Here is a 20,247-nt window from a genome sequence, read left to right as displayed (position 1 = left end):
TATATGTTAAGCACTACAACTCAACAATAACAACAAAAAACCTATTACATATAAGGAAAGGATTTGAATAGACATTTCCCCAAAGAAAATATACAAAGGGACAATAAGCACATCACTAACCATTAGAAGGATGTAAATCAAAACCACAGGGAGATGCCATTTCCTATCCATCAAGATGGCTATTACCCTTAAAATAAAATTTAAAATGTTGTCAAGAATGTAGAGAAAATGAAAATCTTTGTGCATTGATGGTGGGAATCTAAAATTGTATAGTCACTGTGGAAAACACTATGTCAGTTCCTCAAAAAAAGTTATATAGAATTACCATATGACCAAGAAATCCCATTTCTAGGTATATATCCAAAATAATTGAAAGCAGGGGCTCAAGCAGATATTTGTATACCAATGTTCATAGCAGCATTATTCGCAGTAGCCAAAATGTAGAAACAATCCGAGTGACCATCAACTGATAAATGGATAAACAAAATTTGTTGTGTGTATGTGTGTGTGACTGTGTGTGTACAAAATAGAATATTATTCAGCCATAAAAAAGAATGAAATTATGATACATGCTACAACATAGATAAACCTTGAAAATATTATGCTAAGGGAAATAAGCCAAACAAAAAAGTACAAATATTGTATGATTCCACTTACATGAGGTACCTAGAATAGACAAACTCTTAGAGAAAGTAGCACAGAGGATACCAGGGGCTATAGGTAGGGGGTCTTGGGAGTCACTTTCATGGATGCTTAGTTTGTGTTTAGGATATTAAAAAGTTCTAGAGATGGACAGTGGTTATGGTTGCATAAATTACGAACATATTTAATGCCACTAAATTTTACACTTAAAATGGTTAAAATGACAAATGTTATGTTATGCATATTCTATCTAATAAAAAAATAAATATCACAGGAATAAATCAAAGATTCAAGAAGTCTCTGAGGTGTGGAACTGGAAAGTAAGGAGGCATGAGGCAGGCGACTGTTGTTTTTCATTATAATCATTTTATTATTATTTAATGATGTATAAAAATTAATTTGATAATGTTAAACTTTTTAAAGTTTCAAAAAAAAGAAATTACAATGATGATTTCAGTAAGTATAAAACCAAGGAAATTTTTTATATGTATTATAGAGTTAATATACATGCAATATATTAAAAATCTGCAAAAAAGTATATTTAAATGTTGTAGTCTCTATAGTCACCCAATAATCAGTCGTCAATTTCAGCAACTGTAAAATTAATACTGTTATATCTATTCCAAAACAATTAACTTAGGAAGTGACATTCCATTTACATGTAGTTACTTTCCTTCTATCAACTGATATTTCACCTCAATACATTAATAATTAGAATATATTTTATTTTAAACTACTGAAACTGGCTAATGAAAATTATATCGTTTGAGAACACTAGTACCAGAAAGTTTGGTGTGTTGTTCAACAAACAAAAGTTCCACTGTAACTTTTTTGTTGACAATTATGTTATTTTCCATTTAAATTACTTTAGATTAGATTTGCTTCTCCTCTATATATACCAAGAAAAAAAAAATACTAAACTGCTTCCTGATATATAAAGAATCATTCTTACCATGTCTTTGAAGCCTAGCAAAAAATGAAATTATTCATTTACTCAACTGGGCATTTATTTCCTGGCTCGCTTTTTATGACTGTGATTAGAAAATATAAAAAGGTTTTATTAATGTGTTGAGATTTTGTTTTACTTTAGTTTCAGGCTTAATTATTAGTTTTCTTTAACATAACTATATGGTATAGATGTTCACACTCTGAAATAAATAATGCTTTCTATTAAGAATTTTTAAGATGTTTATGTCCGTTTATTTTTAGAAATCCCTATAAAAAAATCTGATTAAATTTCTTCTAAAAGCAATTCCTTCAATTTATCTACAGGAGGACTAATTTACTGCATCTCTGGCTAACAAAGTATGTGTCTTAGCTGCAATACCCCAGAGTGGGTAGTTTATAAACAACAGAATTTTATTGCTTACAGTTCTGGGTGCTGGAAAGGCCAAGATCAAGGTACCAGTGTGGTCATACTTTCTGAGAGACCTCTTCCTGATTCATAGCTGGCACCTTCTCACTGTGTCCTCACAAGGTAGAAGGTGCAAGGGATCCCTCTGCAACCTCTTTTATAAGACACTAATCTTACTTATGAGAATTCTATTCTCATGACTTAAGCACCTCCCAAAGGTCCCACTTCCTAACCATCATCATCTTTGCAGGTTAGGATTTCAATATATGAAATTTTGTAGGGTCATATTCAGACTATAGCAATATGCACATAGATGGAAAGATAGTAAGAAAGCCAAAAGTATCAACATTGCCATTCCAATATATTACTTATACTACTATCTTTACAGATATAACTTCTTATGAAAAAAGAAATTGAAATACCACTTCTCTACATTGAATTTAGCTTAGATTTTGAAAAATATATCACTCAAGAATTATATATGGTTTTAATGCTTTGAATATTAGAAGGACCAAAATATACTATTGACTGAATTCAACTCAAGAAAATATTACTAAAAAATCAGAGTGAGTCTAAAAACAAGAAAAATCCTTTCTTCTAGCCTGAAACATAAAGTAAAAAGAAGGGTAACAAAGAAAGTTTGACTTTAGATTAAGATTACTGAAACTTTTGAAAGCGTAATTTATGAAAGTGAAATAGGATGTTCTTTCCCTTCAACTATGAAAACATCAAGCTGCCCTAAGAATAAAAAGCCCATACATATCAATAGTCCTCTTATGTAACTAACATTGCTTGAAGACTTAGTCTTTTAAATTTTCAAGTAAAACAGAGAACAATCAAGCAGTGTCTTAATCAATAAATAAGTAAAACAATATATGATGTTTAAAAAACTATAATTCCCCTGTTGCTTCTGACCCTGGGAAGCTTATCATGGTAATCCCACATGATTTTTTAAAGGCAAATGAAACAATTATTCCCTTACCTTGTAAGATGGCAAGAAACACAAAATTCCTTGGCTTACAGTCTGGCACACAGATAACAAAAGTGCTCCTACTTCATCTTGGAATGCAAATGTTTCTGTGTGCTGGAAAGTAGCACAGAGATTCTGACCCTTGGGGCCTGATCCAATGGTGCCAACCCAAACCTAGAATATAAATATGTCTGTATTAGAGTTATGACTAAACTAGGCAGGCAAATTAGCATTATTTATGTATACGTCAAAAGAAGATCAAGAAACAAGTTTAAAGAACATTTATTCAAAAATCGTTGGCTTTTTCTGTTACCTTTATATAATTATACATATATTTAATTTATAGAAGTTTTATTTTTAGGCAGACCACTGAATTCTCTTAATGAAAGCAAAATGGATTTTACTTATCTATTTCCTAAATAGCTTTGTAAGATTAAGCATGTAACAAAATTCTGTTGGAGGATATGAATAAACGAAATGAATAAATCAGAAATGATTCCCAAATATTAGAGGTGAGGGCTGGTATGATCTGCTATATGTAAGTTTCTAAGACTCAACTATGACAAACTAGTTTCACAATTCACTGTTACTCAGAGATCTATAGTCATAAAAAATCAGACCCACCAAATTTTATAGTTCTGTGGAATTCTTCTACACTCATACAGATTCAAGCCTTAGTGTAGCTAATTTGACTAAGAGAAAGAACAAACTTTATCAGTAATCTACAGACAATACAAATACTTCAGATTGTAAAAAAAAATAGTAATAGTCCTATATTTTGAAATGATATATGAGACTGAAGTATATTTTGCAAGTTGACATCTGATAGATACCAGTTTAACCAACTTTTACTTAAATAGTCAACTAGTAATAAGACAAACTGTTAGGTGTTTCCTGATATGATGCAATGAGAAGTAACAATACCAACTGTATAGTATTCTTACCAAATTGTTAACCTGAATCTTATCATGAGGAAACAATCAGATAAATCCAAATTATAAAACATTCCTCAAGATAACTGGTGACTTGAATTCTTTAAAAAATGTCATGAAAGACAAAAACAGGACAAGAAAACTATTTTAAAGACTAAAGAGACATGAAAACCAAACATAATATATAATACTTGTCTGGATCCTAGATCAAAAATAAGAAAAATAAATAGGTTAAAAGACATTTTGGGAATAAATGAAGATACATAAATATTACTCTACTGTATTAATACTGAATTTCTTGGGTATGACCACATGTATATATATATTATATAGTATACACATGTGTAATGGAATTTTTAACATTTTGCAATATTCCTCCTCTCTCTCATATATATATATATATATATATATATATATATATATACGCAAAATATTAACAACTGATGAATCTAGGTGAGGGGTATAAGATGTTTTCTATATTAATACTATTTTTTCTTCTTTCCTGAAGTTTATAGTTTTTTAAAATAAAAAGTTAGGGGAACTGAATGAACGGACAAACGAAATGTGCTATATACATACATACAATAAAATATTATTCAGTATTAAAAAGGAAGGAAATCCTCATTATGTTAAAACATGAATGAACCTCGAAAAGACACCATACTAAGTGAAATAAGCTAATCACAAAAAGGAAAATACCTTATGTTTCCACTTCTATGAGGTATTGTATCTAGAATAGTCAAATTCATAGTAACAGAAAGCAGAATGGTAGTTACCAGGGGCTAGGAGGAGCAGGAAATGAAGAATCATTGTTTAATGAGTATAGAACTTCAGATTTGCAGGATAAAAAAGTTCTAGAGATTGGTTGTACAACTATGTGGATGTATTTAACAAGACTGAACTGTACACTTAAAATGGTTACAATAGTATATTTTATGTTATGTGCATTTTATCACAGTTAAAATTTAAAAATAAATTTTTAAAAAGCTGGAGGAAAATATTATAGTACAATGTAATTCAGCTGAATAACTAGCATTATTATTATCATAATTCAGTGAAATTACAGGTGAAATGAGCTTTTATGCACTAGATTGAGAACACAGAGCCTATAATAACATTCTCATGAGAAAATATATGCTGAATCTACCAATACCTTCCCATATTTACTTGAGCCTTTAAAGAAAGCAACTTTAAAAAGTGGAACGTGTATTTTTCCTGCACTATTGTTTATAGCAATGTTTCTAAACAGGAGCACTCTGGCATTTTGAAAAGCACACTTCTTAGTTATATAGCAGTTTAGCATTCAAGGCTCTTACCTACTAAATGCCAGTATTATGTCCAAACTCACTGTAAGAAAGAAAAATGTCCCCACAAATATACCCTGGTTGAAAATTGCAGCTTTAAAAAGAACTAGAATCATGTAAGGCACATAAGTGATGTTAAGCTTGTAGCTCACTGCTTTAAATTATTTACAAAAACAAAAAACAAAACAGAAAGTAGATTGACAAATGACAATTAAAACATTCCTAGGAAAATCAAAATAACATTTATATGGTATTGTTATAAAAAATTACAATTTTAAGGCATAGGACTCATAAGAATACTTCTAATTAATTTCAGATATTCAAACATGTGCTAAACATTTGCAAACTAATGCCAGAAATGAATCTCAGTGCAGTAGAATGGAGACATGAAGAGAAGAATAAGGATACACCATAGTCTAACAGAAAAGAGAAACACATAAACAAATAATTATACCATAGGAACTATGTTAAAGAAGCTGAATTTTGTTTTGTTTTCATTTTCATTAAAAAACACTAAAATTTATTTAATGAGGAAATTGTAATATAGTCTTTGCATCCAAAGTGTATATTTTTACTCACTGGGTTGAAGAAATGAATTTATTAGTATTTCTTTTTGTTGACTTTATCAAGTAGCTGACACATTTTCTTTGATTCTAAGACTGAAATATTAAATTTCCTATCAGGATCTGTTTACCAGTACTTCAGGTCCCTTCCAATTTGCTTATGAGGAATTATATTGAGGTAAAAAGACTAAAAACCTTCAAAAAAAAATAATCCTAACCTGTGAGTTATTAATGACATGATTGGCCTCCAGCTGGATAGTAAATGTAACACCAAGTTCTGATGAAAAGGATTTCATCGGTGATAATGTCCCAGATGTCAAAACAATTGTCCATACTTTGCCATTAATATCCGAAAAGGCCTAAACGGAAACATTAGACATTAAAATCATCTTTAAAAGAGTCAAACACATTTATTTCACTGTTTGTATTGAGTTAGAAGACAGAATTTTCATACATAACAATAAGCTTACCACGGCTGGATTTAAGCACCAAAAGTTTAGCACATGAACTGCAGTTTTCTGTCGTAAACATTTCTTATTTTTTGGTAGAACCAAGAACCCGTTTTTATCTAATACATCAGTCTGATTTATCCAAGAGTAAGTCTGTTGAATAGCAACTTTATAATCATCCGCAAACCTAAGTGAAAGTAAAATGGTAATTAAATGGCAAAACTTTATACAACATGTAATGTTCCAGCTACATACAATATAAAAACTAATTACATTAAAACTAAATTGGGAGTCTTGGGATCTTTCCACTTAAAGATTACATTTTCCCCACAAACAACACCCACCACTAATTAAATTCAGTTATTCTCATAGAAAATAAGCCATTAAATCTTAGAAGCAACCCCCTCTTAAAGATTAGACATCATCTAACCATCCACCCTTTACCACTTCACATCCCTATGTTCAAACATTGCGTAAATCAAGGCAGAGACAGAATTAAAATCCAGGTTTCCTAACTCCTAGTCCAGAGTTCCTTGCACTCTGTTATATAATTAGTTACAAAATAAATAAGATTAAGATTATTGTTAAAGAAACTAAAAAGTGGTTTATACATCTTTATTATATGAGAAAAAAACAATTTTTACTGAAAGTTTAAAAAGTTTAGGAAGCTAATTATAAAAATTTTAAGTTCCTTTAAAATCTAGGTCTTAGTCTTCATCTATTTTTAACGAAGGTACTAAACCAGATGATTTTTGTAATCCCATTACATTATAATTTCTTTCAAAAAGAGGCTATAAATGCCTAGGCTTAAACAGAATAAAATGTGGTATTCTCTACCATGTCTTCACAATATTGACAGTTAATTTCGCCCTTAGAGACATCAGATCTCAAAGTTCAAGCCAAGAACTGTACAATCTGCAGAGAGATTTTGTAAAAATACTAAGAGCTAAAAACTACAAAACGCTTAGAAGAAAACATAGAAAAACATCTTCATGACATCAGATTTAGCCATGATTCTTGGATATACTGAAAACAAAAGTCACAAAAGAAAAAGTAGATAAACTGCACTTCAACAAAACTTAAAAACTTTTATGTATCAAAAGACCATCAAGAGTTAGAAGACAACCCACAGAATGAGAGAAAATATTTGTAAAGCATATATCTGATACGGGATTAATATATAGAATATATAAATAACTATACAACTCAACAAAACAACAAAAAGCCCAATTCTAAAATAGACAAAGGGTTGAATAGATATTTCTCCAATAAAAATAAACAAATGAACAATAAGCACATGATAAGATCCTCAACATCTCTAGCCATTAGGAAAACATAAATCAAATTCCACTTATCAGAGGCTATGAAGAGAGGGAAATTGAAAATATTTGGGAAATACTGTTTCATGGGAATAGAGCTCCTGTTTGAGATGATGAAAAAGTTCTGGAAATGAACAGTGGAGATGGTTGCACAACAACGTGAATCTATTTAATGATACTGCAATGGTACACTTAAAAATGGTTAAAATGATAAATTTTGCTATGTATATATTACCACAATTAAAAGAAACACTAAAAAAAAGCACTGGAACTAGGTAGCACTGTAACTTAACAAAGGGTAGAGTGTAGGAAGTTGATTGTTTTTCATTTTCTACATTTCACTAAACAGAGGCTTTATGCAGTAAGAAAAAAACTTTCCAATACTGGAAGAAATGTGTCTAAAATACACTTAAGAGAAAACTTAAATGCTCAAGTTTAGTCTTAAAGAACTATAAATTTAATGCTGAATTAATTAAATGTATTTATTTACTGATTTCAATATTCGTTTTCATTAATAAAGACTAATTGCAATTAACCTGAGTCTGTGCCAATAAGCAGGAGCAATATTTATACCACTTATTTATGATTATCCTATATACTCATACAAAATTAGAATGCATTAAACACATGCTAACACCCAATAAGGCTAATATGTTTAAGAGGAGAAATACAGATCAGATATCTTCACTTACCTGCCATTTTGCCTAAAAAGATAGTCAAGGACCATAAAAAGCCCTTTGAGCATTATCTGAGTTGAAGCACTAATAATAGGTACTTCTCTTGCCTCCTCTTTCCCATGAATTGATGAAATTTTTTCTTCTTTTTGAAGGACAGCAGAAAAATGTCCCTATAAGAAATCACCATATTACATATACCAGGGAAGGTGAGGCAGGTAAACAAACTTCTCAAAACTCTAATAAAACCCAAATAAAATACACATTGAAAATTTAGGCAAACATTTATTAATACACACATGCTAACAATATGCTTTAGATTCCCACATATTCCCAAATTCTCTTCAGAGTCAAAGACACTTTAATAAAGTTATACATTTAGGAGGTTCATTACTTCTACAGTGCCCTTCATAAGTAATAAGCTATATAAAAATGTACCTACCAAGTGGTTTCTCCAAGGAGCTTAAGAGAGTTGATATGTCGCCTAAATACCTGAATTATTTCCAGAGTACTCTGATGTTGAGAATAATATATTACAAGAAAAATTAAAAGAACGATTCAAGGGAACAATACATGCTAAATACAAAAAGGATGCTAACTGGCTCATTAGTTTTTATGTGGCTCCTAAGTTTTAATACAGATGGAATTGTGGACATTAAAACAAAATTATTAAAAAAAAAAAGTATGCTTTCCCACATTGTGAAAGAGAAAACTCTGAATATTGAAGCAATAAAAAATACTGGTGACAACTCTGATGTTTGACAATAAAATATGTGTTCAATAAAAATAAAATGAGGAAACAGTTAAGATAAATAAAACTTTTAATATTCAGATATTAAGATAATAAAAATTTTAATATTCAGATATATTGTGAAATAACACACATCCATAGCAACAAATAATTAACATTTAGAATATATAAAGGAAATAATCAGAGACATAAACAAAGATATATTTTCAAGAATGTTCACGTCAGAATTGTTTCTTATTCTGGGAAAACTGGCAACAATCTATATTTAAAATACCAGATTAATCAAATAATTTAGAATATGTGCACTCACAAAAACACTACACTGTAACTAAAAATCATTGAAATATATTTCAATATAGAAAAGTACTCATAATGTATTGTTAAATAAAAAGAAGCTAAAAAATTTTATCATATCAGATATAAATTTGTTAAGCAAATACATGCAGAGAAGTAAGCACAGGTAGATATAAATGCAAAAATTAATAATGATCACCTTTGAGTTTTTTTCTTTTGTGCTTTTCAGTATTTTCCAAGTTTTTTCTTTGACATATATTTTATTTGTATATTTTTATTAAACCATAATATACACAGTGCATGAATCTTGAGTGTATAACCCACTAAACACATACATCCATATAACCGGCACTCAATCAGGATACAAAACATTTCTTGAATCCTAGATGGTTCTCTTCTGCCCATTCTCAGACCAACCTGCTCCTTACCCCTAAACAGGGTTACCAGTATTCTGACATCTATTAGTATAATTATGTATATCTGTTCTTAAATTTCACAAAAAATGAAATCATACAGTTTGTAGTCTTTTGTGTCTGGTTCCTTTCACTCAACATTATGTTTGTAAGATTCATTCCTATGGTTGTGATGGCAGTAGTTCATTTTTTTAATTGCTGTGTACTATTTTACTAGATGAATATCCCGCAATTTATCCGTTTTACTGCTCATATGAATAACCTTTAAAATGCAAAAAGTCTATGCAAAAAAATCATAAAAAGATTACAATATGGAAAAATACTTATGATATTACATGGCATCTTTTAACTACAGGGCAAAAACTATAAGTATAGTTTGATTAAAATATATTTTTAATACTCACAAGCCCAGAATGCACACGATCATTTTAGCAATAGTTATATTTTGGAGTTCAAAAACCTCTTTAAATCTATATGCGAAAAACCATAAAACACTGATTTAAAAAGTCAGAGAATCTAAATAAATGGAGAGATATTCCATGTTCATGAATAGGAAGACAATATTGTCCAGATGTTGGTTCTTCCCAGCTTGATCTATAGTTTTAATGTAATCCCAATCAAAATCCAAGCAAGTTACTTCGTAAATACTGACAAACTGATACAAGCTTATATGGAAAGATAAAAGACCCAGAATAGCCAATACAATGGTACTGGTGAAGGAACAGACAAACAGATCAGTGGAAAAGAACGATGTCCCAGAAACAGATCTACATAAATATTGTCAACTGATCTTTGACAAAGGAGCAAAGGCAGTAAAATGAAGCAAAATGAGTCTCTTCAACAAATGGTGTTGAAATAACTGGATGTCCACATACAAAGAAATGAATTCAGACAAAGACCTTCACAAAAATTAACTTAAAATGGATCACAGACTTAAATGTAAAACACAAAGCTAAAACTTCTAGAAGAAAAGACAGGAGAAAATCTAGGTGACCTTGGGTTTGGTGATGAGTTTTTAGAGGTAACACTAAAGGCATGATTCATCAAAAACAACAACAATAACAACAACAACAAAAAACTGATAAGTTGAATTTTATTAAAAGTAAAAACTTATGCTCTATGAAAGATACTGTTAATATAATGAAAAGACAAGCCACAGGCTGGGAGAATATATTTGCAAACACACATCTCATGAAGGACTTATATACAAAATATACAGAGAACTCTTAAAACTCAACAATAAGAAAACAGACAACCCAATTGAAAGGTAGGCAAAAGATCTGAAGAGACAAACACCTCGCCAAATAAAATATGTAGATGGCAAATAAGCATGTGAAAAGATACTCCAAATCATATGTCATTAGGGAATTGTAAAACAACATTGAGATACCACTACGCATCTATTAGAATGGCTAACATTCAAAGCACTGACAACACAAAATGTTGGCAATAATATCGAACAACAGAAACTCTCATTTACTGATGCTGGGAATGTAAAGTGGTACAACCACTTTGGTACAGCCACTTTGCAGTTTCTTGCAAAGCTAAACATAGTCTTAGATATACATATAATCCAACAAACGTACTCCTAAATATTTACCTAAATGAGAAGAAAGCATGTTCACACAAAAACACACGCACAATGTTTATAGCAGCTCTATTTATAATTGCCAAAACTCATAAACTACCAATATGTCCTTCAATAGGTGAATGGGTAAACAACTGTGTTGCATACATACAGTGACTATTGTTCAGCAATAAAAAGAAACGAGATATCAAGCCACGAAAAGGCATAGAAGAACCTTAGATGCACACTGCTAAGTAAAAGAAACCAGTCTATAAAGGCACACACTGCATGAGTTCAACTATATGATATTGTGGAAAAGGAAAAAATATGAGGTCAGTAAAAAAAAAAAAAATTTAATGGTTACCAGGGGTTTAGCAAGGGAAATGAAGTGCAGTGAAGGAATGAATAAGTGCAAAGATTTTTAAGGCAGTGAAAAATTCTGTATGATATTGTATTGGTAGATACACGACTTTATATTTTTATCGAAATTCACAGACCTGTACAACACAAAGAATGAACCTTAATGTAAACTATGGGCTTTAATTAACAATAATATAACGATATGGGTTCAACTGTAATAAATGCACTATACTATTGCATGATGTTAATAATAGGAGAAACTGTAGTATCTGTGTGAGTGTGTAAGTGTATGGCTGGGGGTGGTAGTATTTAAATATTCTGTCCTTTCTGCTAAATTTTTCCATAAATCTAAAATGACCACTCTAAAAAGTAGTCTTTTAATCTAAATAAATAATTATAAACAAAAAAGAAAAATATTCTCATCTGGAAAAGAAATCTCTTTGAGAATAAATGTCATGAAACTTCTATCCAGAAAAATGTACAAAAGTACATACTTATAAGATTTTGCATACAATTTCATAATGTTCACAGTATCCTATAGCTCATTCAAGATCTCTACCCACCCAGGTTTATAACCTCTAAATTAAAGAGAACAAAATAAGAATTTCTTATCTTTTTATTTTACCAATTTTTAACTTTTTAACTGACAAAGTAAATTTACAACCTAAAAATACTGACTTCTTTTAGTTTTGAACAAGCAATTAATTCCTTTAAGCCTTATTTCCTTCAAACTAAATCATGCTTTTTCATCCATAATTTATGTCATCACACTTAAAGATTATCAAACTTAGATAATAAAATTTAAAACAATGAAATTGCTATATATATTTTTTACCATGAATTAACTTATTCATTATTAAGTCATTTCTAATTCAGTAAATGAATTTCACAGGTGGGAAAAAAAAATCTTACCTGCAAAATGGGAAAAGTAGCTGTGGTAATGCCCATTTTTTGTAAATTTAAGAGCATTTCACTTCCACTCCATATTTTACATGATGATTCATAATCCCGTTCCACGAGATGTTCAGAGTTTGCTTCTAACCAACTGGAACAAAATAAAACAATTCTATCAACTATTATCACCTATTTCAACAGAACAAGACCTGAGGTACAGTTAATCTATATTCCTTAAAGCTCTTAGGACACAAATGTGGATTAAGACATCTTTTTAAAAGCATGAAAATCTCAATTGCAAAATAAACATTTATACAGATAAAAAGTTTTGTTTGTTTGTTTTCAGAAAAGAGAAACATACATATGGTTTCCCAGCTGTGTTTTGTGGATCCACACTGCTTTACTTGACAGTCTCTCCAACTAAGAGCCATGTCTTAAGAAGAGTTTATCCCAAATGCACATGAAAGGAAATAAAGAAGCTTCGCTCAAACTGTCTTGTGACCGCATTAAAGTTGAGACGAGCATAGGAGGAAAATAAATGGCATAGATAGAGGCTCTGTTCATCCCTCTGGTAACCAAATAAAATTTGGGACGGAAACAAGGAGCAGCAGGAAGGAAAAATCACCTGATATCTAGATGAACAAGCCATACGACTAGGGAGAAATCCAAGAAATCACCTTGTAACGGCAGAAGGTAGGAGAGAGCGAGGACGTGAGGCTGCCCAGTCTCTAGTGGCTGAGTGACATAGAGGCTGCGACAGTAGCAGCAGCATTGGCAGACGCCTCTTAATGGGGCTGTGCCTGGGAGCAGATTTTCACAGAGACGGATCTGCTCGCTCTGAGCACCAGTGCCAATTCTGCTGCACGCAGGGAGCACCAGAGACTTACAGGGAGACATTGCCAGAGTGAGGGCTGAGGTGAAACTTGCTCTGTACAGAAGTGCTGGCGGTATCCATTGTCCCCTGTTGAGTCCTACCCCCTAGCAGTGCGCTGGACACAGCGCCGCCATAGCTGTGATGTCACCAAACTGGATAACAGAGGTCGCTCTGCCCAGAGGATTCCCTGAAACTCCACCGCCCCCAACTTGCAGTCCCACCCAAGCCACATTCAGTTGTGTTCTTGGCAATTCTTGTCCCACTTGCAGAGCAGCGCCAAGACACACACTGGTGGCAGCTGACCTCAGTTTCTGGTGGGGCTTCTTGAGGCAACTATAAGCACAGCATCTGCTGAATCTTAACAGGTGGCCCCGGAAGGGCACAGGCTGAGGCTAAATTTGGCCTGCAGCTGAACCCCTTAGGACTGTGCCACTGGACACCTACCACACAAAGCCACACTAATAAGACCAGAAGACTTAAGAGTTTCACTTAATATATACATACATATATATACACACACATATATATATGTGTGTGTGTGTGTATATATACATACACACACACACACACACACACACACACACACACATATATGTATGTATGTATATATAAACAGACACAGAAAGGCAGTCAAAATGAGAATATAAGGAAACAGAAACCATATGAGAGAACAGAACAGAGATCCAGGAATAATGCAGTCAAGTAATCTAACAGATGCAGAATTGGAAACACTGGTTATAAAGATGCTCAATGAACTTAGGAGAAGAGTAGATGAACTCAGTGAGGACTTTAACAAAAAGACACAAAACATAAAAATGGAAATGGAAATTATAAAAGGGAACCAGTCAGAAATGAAGAACACATTATCTGAGATGAAGAGTTTACTAGAGGGAATCAACAGAGTGGAGGAAGAGGATCGAAACACTGATAAAGAGGATGGGAAAGCTAAAGACACCAAACCAGAACGGCAAGAAAAAAGGAACCAAAAATAAAATAATAATATAAGGGGCCTTATTAAGGGCCAAAATTAAGGTTAACAATGTCCGTGTCATCGGGGTACCTGAAGAGGGAGAACAAGAAATTGAAGAGCTACTCGAAGAAATAATGATAGAAAACTTCCCTAACCTGGTGAAGGAAATAGACATACAACCCCAGGAAGCTCAGACAGTCCCCCAAAAAATGAACTCAAAGTCCACACCAAGACACATCATAATTAAAATGCTGAACGTTAAATACAAAGAGAGAATCTTAAAAGCAGCAAGAGAAAAGCAATTAGTTACCTACAAGGAAGCTCCCATAAGACTGGTAGCTGATTTCTCAAAAGAAACTTTGCATGCAGAAGGGCCTGGCACCAAATATTTGACGTGTTGAAAAACCCGGGATCTACAACCAAGAATATTTTATCCAGCAAAGCTATCATTTAGATTTGAAGGACAGACAAAGAGCTTCCCAGACAAAAATAAGCAAAAAGAATTCATCAACACCAAGCCAGTATTACAGGAATTCTTGGAGAGACTTAAGAAGAAAAAAACATGTTATCGAAATCATGAATAAAGAATGGTAATAACTACATTTTTATCAACAAGTACCTCAAATGGAAGAGTTAAGTGCTCCAACCAAAAGATAAGGAAGCTGAATGGGTAAGAAAACAAGACCCCTACATATGCTGCCTACAAGAGACTCACTTCAGATTAAAAGACACACAGACTAAAAGGAAAAAATATTGCCTTGATGGACCTAGAGGGTATTGCACTGAATGAAGTAAGTTAGATAAAGACAAATACCACATTATTTCACATACATGTGGAATCTAAAGAACAAAATAAACAATAACAACAACAAAAACAGAAGCAAATTCGTCGATAGACTATTTTGAGGGCTACTAGATGGGGGGCTTTGGGGAGTTGGTGAGAAAGGGCAAATGAATTAAGAAGTACAAATGGATAGTTACAAAACAGTCATGGAGATATAAAGTGTAGCATAAGGGAAATAGTCAATAATGTAATAGGTATGTAAGGGGGAAGAAGGGTACCTGATTTAGTGGGGTGACCACTTTGTGAGTTACATAGATTTCTAATCACTATGCTGTACAACTGAAACTAATATATTATTGTGTGCCAACTGTAACTGAAAAAAAACCTCACTGAATTGTACAGTGTAAATATGAGCAACTAATTGTCTATTATACTTCAATAAAGTTGGGGGAAAATAAAACTATCCCATCCCCATTCTAAAAAAAATACTTAAAGTATTACATTAACACAAAAAATAGAATTACTAGAAAAATATATAAAAAATTCATTAATGTTTTATATATGTATATATTCAATAAGTACTTAAATGCCTATTATTATGCCAGATACAGCACTAGGTAGTAGAAATAAAGCAGTAAATAGACAAGGTCTTTATTCTCATAGAAATTACATGCCACTAAAGGGAGAAAGAAATAAACTAGGAACAAAAACATGAAAAAGAAAGTATCAGGTAGTAATGCGCGCTATGATGAAACTAAATTGGGTTAATGTAATCTAACTGCTACTTTAATTTGAATGTCAAAAAAACTCTAAAGTGACATTTATTCTAACAATAGAAGGCAAAATGTACCCAATCATGGGAGAATCAGAAAGAATTGTGCAAAGATCCTGAGGTTAGTTAACAAATTTTGCTGATTTAAGGGCCTGAAAGAAAGCCAAAATAGTTGCAACACAATGGGCAAAAAGGAATAATGGTATAAACAATGTTAGAGTGATAAGCAAGAATCAGATCATGTTAAGCCAGGATAAGAAATTAAGATTCTATTCGAAGTGCAATGGGAAAGATTTAAATGGAAGATTTTATATAAGAGATACCATCTATTTCAAGTATTTGAAAAATAATTCCAGCTTCAAAGCCTGAATGGGTTGTAGGAGAAAGGCAAGAGTGAAAGCAGGAGACAGTTACAATATTCTAATTGAGAGATGATTGTGTGATGATAAATATGAGATTGAAGGATTTGGAATATACTGTGCAGATAGCATTTACAAAATCTACTGATAAGTTGAATGAGGTAGGGCACTAATCAGGAATAATACTTAGATTTTTGATTTGAGGAACTGGTTGGTACTGGGGCAGATGGCGGGTATTAGTAGAGAATGGAGTTTTATTTTGGAAAGTTGAAATTCGATAATCAAACAGATATAAAGTATAGTTGGATATATGAAAATAGCATTCCAGGGAGAGGTTGGGGCTAGAACACAGATTCAGGCCTCACTAGTACTGTTATGATACTACTGGGTTATGTATCTGAGGGAAGTGCAGAGTTAGAAATGAAATGAGGTCCCAGGGCCAAGTCCTGAGGCACTTCAAAATTTAGACATCAAACAAAGTAACTATCAAAACGATTTGAGAAAGAACAGACCGTGAGAAGGAAAACCAGAAGATATCATAGCAGTTGTCTAGAAAAAACATTCCTGTGTGTCTCCTATACAGTCATGTGTCAGTTAACGATGGGGATACATTCTGAGAAATGAATCCATAGGAAATTTTGCCGTTATGCAAACATCATAGAGTGTACTTACACAAACCTAGTTGTAATAGCCTATTCTTCACCTAGTCTATATGGTATATAGCCTGCTACTCCTAGGCTGCAAACCTGTACAGCATGGTACTAAAATGAATACCATAGGCAACTGTAACAATGGTTAAGTATTTGTGTATCTGAACATAGAAAAGATACAATATAAAAGAAAAAAAATGGTACACCTGTATAGTGCACTTACCATGAATGGAGCTTGTAGGACTGGAAGTTGTTCTGGGTGAGTCAGCGGGTGAGTCAGTGAGTGAGTGGTGGGTGAATGTAAAGGCCTAGGACATCACTGTGCACTACTGTAGACTTTATAAACACTGTATACTTAGGCTAAACCCTAGATTTATAAAAGATAGCTTTCTTTGTTGAGGTTTGCAAAAGCTCTGCTAACCCCTTCAGTGCGAATTTTCTTGGGAGTTCTTTTTACTTCTCCTGCAGTTTCCTTTTCTCTTGCCTCATCTTCAGCTATGTGTTCCTTTCCAGTTCCAAACTCCTTAGATTAGTCAATCCCTCAGAAATCACCTTTAGGAGCTCCTCAATGTCATCCTCATCTGAACCCAGGTTTAAAGTTGTTTGTCATCTCAACCACAGACTTGTTGATTTTTGCAACCTTCTCATCCTTAGCAAATCCTTTAAAGTCATGGACGAACCTCTTGAGTGTCTTCTTCAGGATGCCATTCCTACACTCATTGATGATATCACACCAAGCCCAAGCAAGGTTCTTAATGCAGTCATAGATGTTGTAAGCCTTCCAAAACTGCAGCAGTGTCTTCTCAGTTGTATCGATAGCCTGGGCAAAGGTCCTACTCATGGAGTAGGCCTTGAAAGATGCTATAACCCTTGATCCACTGTTTGGAGGAAGAAATATCACCTTGAGATTGGAATGAAGATCACCAATAAAAGAAGGATGTCTGGAAGTATAATCAACAATAAACAAAAATCTTGAAAAATGTTACTCTCCAAACAGTACTCCATTTCACTGGCATAGCAATTCTGGAGAGCGTCTTGGAAGAGAATGTAAGTCATTCATGACATCTTGCTCCTGCAGTATACTGGCAGCATGTTTATTGATATGCTTGAAGGCTCTCAAGTTCTTACTGTGAATGATCACAAAGGGTTTCAATTTGTCATCTGCAACATTGCCCCCAAGCCAGACTATTATCCTGTCCTTAAAAGCCTTGAAACCTAGCATTGACTTGGTCTCCTTATAGATGAAAGTCCTTTGAGGCATCCACGTCCAGAATAGGGAGTTCATTCATATTAAATATTTGCTTTGGCAAGTAATTTTCCTCCACAATCAGCTTATTTAGTTTCCAAAAATTCTTCAGCTGCCTTCACATCAGCCCTCACAAATTCACCACTCACTTTCATATTATGTAATGAATAACAATTCTTGAATGATTTAAATCAGCAGTCCCCAACCTTTTTGGCACCAGGGACCAGTGCTCCTATGAGAATCTAATACTTGATGATCTGAGGTGGAGCTGAGGCAATGATGCTATAGCTGGGGAGCGGCTACAAATACAGATGAAGCTTCACTCGCTTCCTGCTGTGAAGCTTGGTTCCTGAGAGGTCCGTGGCCCCAGGGCTGAGGACCCCTGGTTTAAACCAACCAAAGCTAGCAGTAAATTCAACATTGTAGTCATATCCACCCTTCTCTTTCAACATCGCAAACACAATTTTTGCTTTGGCTGTGATCGTCATGGTACTAAAAGAGATTTGCTTTTGTGTCTGATCTTTAATCTAGGTCATTAGAAATTTCTCCATATCTGATATGGACGCATCTCAAATTTTTATTAGTCTCATTGCCTGCAATGAAGATGATCCTTTAAGCATCTATCACTTTGTTCGTATTCTTCAAGATTATGGCCATGTTGGAATGGGACATGCCTCACTGGCGAGCAATAGCTATCAATGACTACCCATCTTCGTAGTCCTTAATCACTTTTAATTTTGTTTCCAGGTCAATACTCGATGTAGCCTCTTACTGGCAGGAATAGCAGTGGATTTTGTATGCTTAGGTACCATGATAAACAAAACAACTTGAGATTAAATCAAGCACAAAGAAAATGATGCACTCAAGAGATGTAGCAAACACAAGATGTACGAGGCTTAGTCCAGTTTAACACAGCATGTTGTTTTACACTAAATTTTTTTTAAGTAGAAAAAGCATACTCTAAGTTAACAATAGGATAAAAAGTATAGTATAATAAACAGAGAAACGAGTAACAGAGTCATTTATTATCATTATCAAGTATTATAAACTATACATAACTGTATGTGCTATACTTTTAGACAATTGACAGTGCAGTAGGTTTATTTACACCAGCAACACCACAAACACATAATGCATTGCACTACAACGTTAAGATGGCTATGATGTCACTAGGCAATAGGAATTTTTCGGCTCCAATATAGTCTTATGAGACCGACGTCATATATGTGGTCCGTCATTGACCAAAACATCATTATGTGGCGCATGACTATAACTCAGTTCTGACACAAACAAGAATTAGCACTGACCCCACAGGTTAAGTGCGCAGTCTCATAAGACTGTCCTTTCCCTACTCTCACCTCAGATGCCAATTGTAAAAGCATAGGTTGTCATCTGTGCTTCTAACCAACTAGCTATAAGTGGGAGGTCCCCATGATCCCTCCTTGGATTTGATCATTTACTAGAACAGCTTACAGAACTTAGGGATCACTTATGTTTACTGGTTTATTATATAATGAAAGATACAGATAAATAGTCAGATGAAAAGATACATAGGGTGAGGTCTGGAAGGGTCCTGAACACGAGAGTTTCTGTCCCAGCGAAGGTAGGACGCATCACCTTCCAAACATACAGATGTGGTCATCAAGTCAGAATCTGATTCCTCTACTTTTAAATTTATTGGAGCGACACTAGTTAATAAAATTATGTAAGTTTCAAGTATACAATTCTATAATATACCATCTTTATATTGTATTGTAAGTTCACCAAAGTCACGTTTCCTTCCATCACCATATATTTGACCCCCTTTATCCTCTCTTCCACCTCCCCTACACCTTCCTTTTCCTCTGTTAACCATCATCCTGCTCTCTGTGCCTATGAGTTTTGGTTTGTTTGTCTTGTTTGCTCATTTGCTGTTTTCAGTTTTATATCTTACGTGAGTGAAATCATATGGTTCTTGACTTTTCCGTGTGACTTATTTTGCTTAGCATGACATCCTTGAGATCCATCCATGTTGCCAAAAATAGCAGCATTTCATCTTTCTTGTGGCTCAGTAACACTCCATTGTACATATGTACCACATCTTTATCTAATCATCCATTGAAGGAC

General features: G+C 33.3%; 1 protein-coding gene across 1 annotated transcript in view; it reads right to left on the bottom strand.

Moving 5' to 3' along the window:
* BRIP1 (BRCA1 interacting DNA helicase 1) overlaps positions 1–20,247 on the bottom strand; it is a 159,549-nt gene that overhangs the window by 84,793 nt on the left and 54,509 nt on the right. Inside the window, exons 10-14 of the mRNA XM_039885832.1 lie at positions 12,505–12,637; positions 8,226–8,380; positions 6,236–6,401; positions 5,984–6,124; positions 2,979–3,140 (exon numbers count right to left, since the gene is read on the bottom strand). Of these exons, the coding sequence (XP_039741766.1) occupies positions 2,979–3,140; positions 5,984–6,124; positions 6,236–6,401; positions 8,226–8,380; positions 12,505–12,637 (757 nt within the window). The remainder of the gene's footprint in view (positions 1–2,978; positions 3,141–5,983; positions 6,125–6,235; positions 6,402–8,225; positions 8,381–12,504; positions 12,638–20,247) is intronic.

The sequence above is a fragment of the Pteropus medius genome, unplaced genomic scaffold, assembly GCF_902729225.1.
Source record: "Pteropus medius unplaced genomic scaffold, Ma_sr-lr_union100, whole genome shotgun sequence".
NCBI lineage: Eukaryota > Metazoa > Chordata > Mammalia > Chiroptera > Pteropodidae > Pteropus > Pteropus medius.
This window is presented reverse-complemented; position numbering and strand designations above follow the sequence as displayed.